The sequence below is a fragment of the Octodon degus genome, unplaced genomic scaffold (genome assembly GCF_000260255.1).
Source record: "Octodon degus isolate 3935 unplaced genomic scaffold, OctDeg1.0 scaffold00026, whole genome shotgun sequence".
In the NCBI taxonomy this organism is placed as follows: Eukaryota; Metazoa; Chordata; class Mammalia; order Rodentia; family Octodontidae; genus Octodon; species Octodon degus.
Window position 1 is genome coordinate 16,404,721 of NW_004524602.1, and position 6,906 is coordinate 16,411,626.

The 6,906-nt window shown below is 52.6% G+C and overlaps 1 protein-coding gene across 1 annotated transcript in view; it reads right to left on the reverse strand.

Annotated features, from left to right (window-relative positions):
* Fam81a (family with sequence similarity 81 member A) overlaps nucleotides 1-6,906 on the reverse strand; it is a 30,675-nt gene that overhangs the window by 1,634 nt on the left and 22,135 nt on the right. The window contains exons 7-8 of the mRNA XM_023712657.1: nucleotides 5,476-5,611; nucleotides 2,592-2,784 (exon numbers count right to left, since the gene is read on the reverse strand). Of these exons, the coding sequence (XP_023568425.1) occupies nucleotides 2,592-2,784; nucleotides 5,476-5,611 (329 nt within the window). The remainder of the gene's footprint in view (nucleotides 1-2,591; nucleotides 2,785-5,475; nucleotides 5,612-6,906) is intronic.

Below are 6,906 nucleotides of genomic sequence, written 5' to 3' on the forward strand. Positions count from 1 at the left end.
CGGACAGCCCACACCCAGCCCCGGGGAGCCACCGCGGACAGCCCACACCCAGCCCCCCCAGCCACCGCGGACAGCCCACACCCAGCCCCCCCAGCCACCGCGTACAGCCCCCCCCCAGCTAGCGTGGTGACCTCAGCGGCGCAGTTTGTCCCAGACCTCACCCCAGGCAGCAGACGGAGCGCCCACCCGGGGACTCTGCCAAATCCTGGCCAGCGCTCTCTCCAAACGTCAAGGTCGCTGAGGAACCGAGCCAGGTCAAACGAGACTAGAGGAGCAGCGCGGACACTACACGCGAGGTGGGGCCCCAGCTCAAGGCCTGGACCGCGGGCGAGCGCGGGAGCAGCGGCCGAGCGTCGCCGATCACCAAGGCAACGCCGGGATAGCTGCGCGGGGGCGCCCTCTGGCGGCTGCGGCAGGAGGCGCTCTGTGTGTCTGAGGCCAGCCTGCGCTCCAGGGTGAGCGCCAGGCCAGCCTGTACTAATCCTGTCCCCAAAGCAACCAAGGGGCCGGGGAGATGGCTCAGCAGAATAAGGCCTGAGTTCAATCCCGCAGGGAGAAGCCTAGAGACTAGGACACAAGAGAAGGGCTGTGATCAATGACGCTGTGTTGTCTTGGGGATTTTTCTAAAAGCAGAGTTGAGGTGCTTTTGTGACATAAAAACACACAAGCGCACGCAAAGGGGCAATCACGTGACACTACGGCTATGCTAATTGGCTTGGATATGATTACCATCTCATTATATATGCATATTAGGTCGGCCTGTTTATCTTCAATACATATTAAAATTTTCCTGTTAAAAATGTTTGATTAGAAAAAAAAGAAAAGAAAACACAGATTGGTGAAGCTTTTCTGAAAAGGAAACAACAATGAACGCTTAACCTTGAACATTAAAAACACCGCCCTGCAGTCAGGCCGGGGAATGCCCACATGTTGCTTTCTGTTTTGGCCAGGGGTACAGGGATAGAACTTGATAAGCGGCTTCTGAGTAAGAGCACTGTAGACCCTGCAGTCACAGATCATCTACAGTCTCCCTACGTAGTTCAGGCTGGATTTGAACTCACTATGTAGTCCAGATTGGCCTTGAACTCATGACACTCCTCCTACCTCAAGCCCTGGAGTGCTGGAGGGCTGGGTCACCATGCCCGGCTTACAGCATGACTTTTTTTAAAAAATCTTTTTGAGACAGGGTCTCACTATGCAGTTCAAGCTGGCCTTGAGCTCACTCTGTAGCCCAGGCTGGCTTCGAACTCACAGCAATCCTTCTGCCTCAGCCTCCTGAATGCCCGGATTACAGGTGTGTGCCACCACGTGCAGCCCCGAGAATCCTTTCAGGAGCAGAGAGCTCTCTGGGGCTCACAAAACCATCGGTGTCTTTAGGGACCGTAAGTTGTTAACTATTTTTGTGGGAGTTAAAAATCTGTCTTTGGACCGGGGAGATGGCTCAATGGAATAAGCGCTTCTCTGGCAAGTGCAAGGGTGTGAGTTCAATCCCCGGTTCCACAAAAAAAAAAAAAAAAAAGTCACTTAAATTTTAGGGGCTGGAGAGATGGCTCAGTGGAATAAGTGCTTCCTTGGCAAGCACAAGGGTCTGAGTTCAATCCCTGGTTCCGCAAAAATAAAATAAAATAAAATAAAATAAAATAAAAAAATAAAAATCTGTCTTTGGGTAACTTTGTCCACTTCCTGGTCCCAGCTCTGCAGCCTGAGTTCAGAGTGCCCGGCCCTCTGCCAGGACCTGCATGTCCCCTCTAAAGCTCAGGTTGAAATTTACTGGCCACTGCAGCATTATGAAAAGGGGGAATCTTAAGAGGGGTTGGGGATTTAGCTCAGTGGCACAGTGCCTGCCTGGCAAGTGCAAGGTCGTGAGTTCAATTCCCAGTCCAAAAGAAAAAAAAAAAGAAAGCACCCCGAGGTGATGAGCCAGCACTCTGGAGGCCAAGGCAGGAGGACTGCCAAATCTGAGCCCAGCCTCAGCAGCTTAACAAGTCAGGGAGACCGTGTCTCAAAAAAATAATAAAAGGGCTGGGGATGGAGCTCAGTGCCAAGGCCCTGGGTTCAAGCTCCAGGACTGAAGGAAACAAGAGGTGACAGGTCACAAGGGCATCGTGCAGCAAGGCCCTCAGTGAGCACAGGGCTCACTGCTGTGACATGTGCCCACGGCTATCAGCAAGGAAGGGCCGGCAGAGGGGACGAAGGAAGTGTCCCTGAGCTGCAAGCCAAGTGTTAGTTGTGTTTTCCTCGTACACTTCAAACTCAAGGAGCGCTTTAGCGTGGTACAGCTGGCAGGAGCGGCGAAGGCCGCTCCACTCTGGCTGCCCCACCTCCTCAGCTAGCGTGGCCACAGGATCCACCTCTAGCCAGTGTGATAGGTACGTGTGACAGCTTCCAGGAGGAGTGAAGGTGACAGCTGGTGTACACTGTCACTTCTTCCTTTTTGCTTCTGTTTCTAGAACTTAGTCGATGGCTGGCCCTCCTGCCGCCATCTTGAATTGTGAGGACAACCCTGGTTGGTGGCGGCAGGGGGTGTCAGGGGTCCTAATTAACGGGCTTTGAGAAACAACAGAAAATAACACACATCCGGTGTGGCCTACCAGCATTGACCTCCGCTTTCATGTCCTGCAAGCCCTCCTGCATCTGCAGCTCCAGCTTGCTGATCCGCCCGTGCACCTTGTCCTCCTCCTGCCTGGTCCTCGGGCCTTCCAGACTCTTCTTCTGAGTGTCCTCCAGCTTGTCCATCCTGGCTGACAAGTGGCTGAGCTGTTCCATGTCCCTTTCGCCGGCTGCCTGAGAACCAGGAGGAGAAACGCACCGATTATGCGGAACACAAAGTCGGCCTCGCGCTTCATTTCTGCCCGCGGGTTGCTCTGCAGTGTGCAGGGCGGAACCCGAGGCTGCTTGCTGCCCACTTCAACGTCCTGCTCGGTTGCTCCTGCCTCAGCAGACGCCCAACTTTCAGCTTCCTAAAAGGGCATCCAGATGGAAGCCACATTTGCCTCTGTCTGCTCAGCCGAGCAGAACGTTGGCTGAACATAACATGCCGTCACTGTAGCATTAATTTCTGGCCAGTGAGATGCCAGCGTATGTGACAGCGTCCAGGAGACGTTAAAAGACAGATGATAGCTGCCGTCATTTCTTTCTTTTTCCTCTGTCTCTAGAATTCAGTCGATGGCTGGAGCTCCAGCAGCCACCTTGAACTGTGAGGACAACAGTGACTCTCTGGTGCTGGCGCAGAGCGGAACTAAAAGACGCCGAGGCCGTCCTGGCCCGCGTGGACCTCTCCTCCACGAGAGAATGAGCTTCTCTCTTGTTAACGCCACTGCTACCCTAGGGTTTGCGGTTGGTTATTAAGCCAATCTACATATAAAAATGAACGGTGATCCAAAGACTTAAAACCTCTAATTTTGTTTTAATATATTTAGTACAGGGTCTGCAGGATCTCACTACACAGATTGGACTTATAGTGATTCTCCTATGTTCAGCCTCCCAAGTGCTGGGATTATAGGTGCACGCCACCACACTCAGCCTCAATTGCTATCTCAGCGTGCCCCGGGAATGGGGAGCCACACGGCATGCCCAGGATAGAACCCTGGTCCCTGTGCCTGCCTAAGCAGGTGCTTTAGTCCCCTGAGCTATCTGGCCGGCCCTCCTATAATGTTTTAGTATAAATCTTTTTTTTTATATTTATTTGCTGTTTGTATTTTCATTTATTTTTCATTTATTTATTTATTATGTGTGTGTGTGTGTGTGTGTGGCCAGCTCAGCCCACCAGGGGGCGGGCGGGCTGGCATGTGGTGCTGGGGGATTGAACCGTGGTCCCTGTGGTTTACTAAGCTTGTTCCAAGTAGGTGCTTTAGACCACTGAGCCATCTCACCAGCCCCTAGTATAAATCTCATAATGTAATCAGTAGACCTGAGAAAGACAGGGCAAATACCCGTCAGTAGTTGGGGGACTTCCTCTCTGCCTTGCTGGGCTTCATGCGGCTGTGTCTGCAGGCCAGCTGGGGGGCCAGGACTGAGCCCCAAGCTCTAAGCAGCATGCAGCACCGCCACGCTTGCTCCTGCGGGCACCAGGGCTGGGCCTGCAGACAGCAGTCAGCGAGGCAAAGCCCACTGGCCCCTCGGCTAGGGCCTCGCAGGCAGAAGCGGCACAGGAGAAAAGGAAGGGGGTGGTCACGCTGAGCGACCCCAAAAGACAACAAACTGACTCACCAGGTACAGGCTCCAGAGCCTGCTGGCTTTTTTATTTTTTATTTACGTATGTATTTTGGTACACGGTCTCGCTACACAGCTCTAATTCATAGTGATCTTCCTGTCTCAGGCTCCCCAGGGCTGGGACTGTAGGTGTGCGCAACCACACCTGGTTTCACTGGCATGCGCGGGGCCGGCAGCACGCGGGACTGGTACTAGGATCAAACCTGGATCCTTGCGCTTGCCAGGGATTATTATTATTATTTTTTTTTGCAGAACCAGGGATCTAACCGTGCGATCTCCCTGCCCAGCCTGCTGGTTTTGAACATGATTCGTGCGAGGCTCGACTGAGCCAGGGTTCAGAACCATGGCAAACCTTCATTCACAGAAAGCAGAGAACAATAGGCATGGAAAGCGGGTGGCCAGCGGGGACCTGCCACTCTGGGCTCCTGCACGCCAGGCTTCAGGGGGTTGGAGGGGATCAGAGGGAGATCTGCTTAACACTGGTCATGAAATTAAACAAGCCGGGCCAAAATGATGGCTGTTCATTTTATGCAAATGCAAGTGAATAGTTTGCAATTTTAAGTTTATCTTATCTGAAAGTAATAAAAAATGCTATTAAAACTTATTTTTTTTTGCAGAACCAGGGATTGAACTCAGGCCCTTGTGTTTACCAGGGAAGCACTTATTCCACTGAGTCATCTCCTGAGCCCCTTTTGTCAGCTGTACTTTGTTTTTGCTTTTGTTTGTTTGTTTGTTTGTTTGGCAGAACCAGGGACTAAACTCAAGCCCTTGCCCTTGCCAGGGAAGTACTTATTCCACTGAGCCATCTCCCCAGCCCCTGCTATTAAACTTTTAAGCCAAAAGAAATAAAAATGTTCCATGTCTCTATAAAGAACATAAAGCTGCCCCGGTTCCACCAAAAAAAAAAAAAAAAAAGAATATAAAGCTGGGCATTGCGACACATGCCTGTAATCCCAGCACTTAGGAGGCTGAGACAGGGGGATCACTGCGAAAGCTCAAGACCAGCCTGGGCTACAAAGCGAGCTCCTGTCTCAAAACAAGGTAAAAACACAGAATAGAGGCTGGAGGTGGGCTTAGTGGTAGAACACAGGCTTGAGCACATGAGACCCTGGGCTTGAGCCCCAACGCCAAAACATATACTGAGAGAGCTGGATTCCGGGGCGAGCCACAGCGGAGCAGCCCCACGTGACACCAAAGGCGGCAGCCAAGCTCTGCAGACCTCCCCGAATGACCATGAGGTGCCTGCCCAGCACCCACACCTACACTGTTCTCCTTAAGAGCCACGGACAGCTCGTCGATTCTCTGTAGAAGTACTTTTTCTATCCGTTCTTGCTCCTGTTGCAACCAGCTCCGGGCAGACAAAATCTGGTTACTGAGCTCCTCAACGGTGCCTTTAAATCTAAAAGACAGTAAATCAACATGTTAGAGGTGGAACAGTGTTCCATGACCCGAGCCCTCCTCGGACTCTCGCGGACATCTGTGGCATCAAGCTCGGCTCAGCAGCACGGCGCCCTTTCTTTTTCCTGGGGTCACGCTCAGCACTCAGCTGGGAGGGGGCTGCAGGGACACATGACATGGAAGCACCCAGTGACGCCACTCCCCACGGGAAGGCGGTGAAGACACGGGCGCTGAGGTGACCTTGACTGGGGGTGGACCCTGAGGTTGGCTCACCAGGCTCCCTCCCTCATTTCTGCCCCGGCTCCCTCCTCCCCTCCCCGCTGGTCCCTTTTAGTGCCCAGGGCAGGAGCCTGGCTCCTGGGTCTGCTTTTGTTCCTCAGGCCCCTCTTTTCCCCCAGGGACACAGCCCAATTTTATTCCAAAGAAATATTTTTTTTTAAATATAAAAACCCTCCCAAATTTCCATTCCTCTAGTCCTCACTTCCCGTACTCCTGAAAAGAATTGTCTGTAATGCTACCTCTGCCTCGTCACTTTTGCTCATTTTTATTATATATAATGAAATTATATACAAATCTGTGTGGCCCAGATATGATTTACATAATACTAACAGACGTCCCCATTCTTCCATGGTGGCTCTCTTACTCACTATGAAAAGCCCTTGAATAGCAACTGGCCACAGACCTTGTTCCCAGCTTCTCTTGCAGCTAGGCACGGGCACACACATAGCTGGGCCACCAGACATGCGCGGAAGTGATACAGCTATCTCTGGTCACATTCTTAAAACGCCCTGGACTCTCTCCCTACCCCAGCACTGGAGGACAAGGGTGGAGACCCCACCCTGGGTTATGGTGCTGCCCTCCTGGCCTGGGAACCTGACCGCACCCCGTCCACAGCAGTCGAGGCACTGAGGCCAGACTATCCAAACCAACTCAGCTGTGTCCTCCCACCAGCCTGAGACTAGACCTCCAGCAGGGTGTAGAAGTCCCAAGGGTTCTTCCCAGTGACCCCAGCCCGGGAAGCAAGCTCCACCCAGAATTTCCTGTTCTTTGCCACACTCTAGTGAGCACACCAGGTGTCCAGGGCGACACGATGGAACCTGCCCATCACTCCAGCACACCTGCAAAGGCTGCACCCATCTACCACACCAGGCCACTGCTCACACCTCCAGCAACTAGGAGGGGGGCATCGGGGAGCACTGTTCCGTCCACATACCATCACAGCTGGCCTTCAGAAGTGCTCATCACCGTCAATAACGATGCAGCGTACATCTGTTCGTGTTCTTTTTTTTTTTTTTT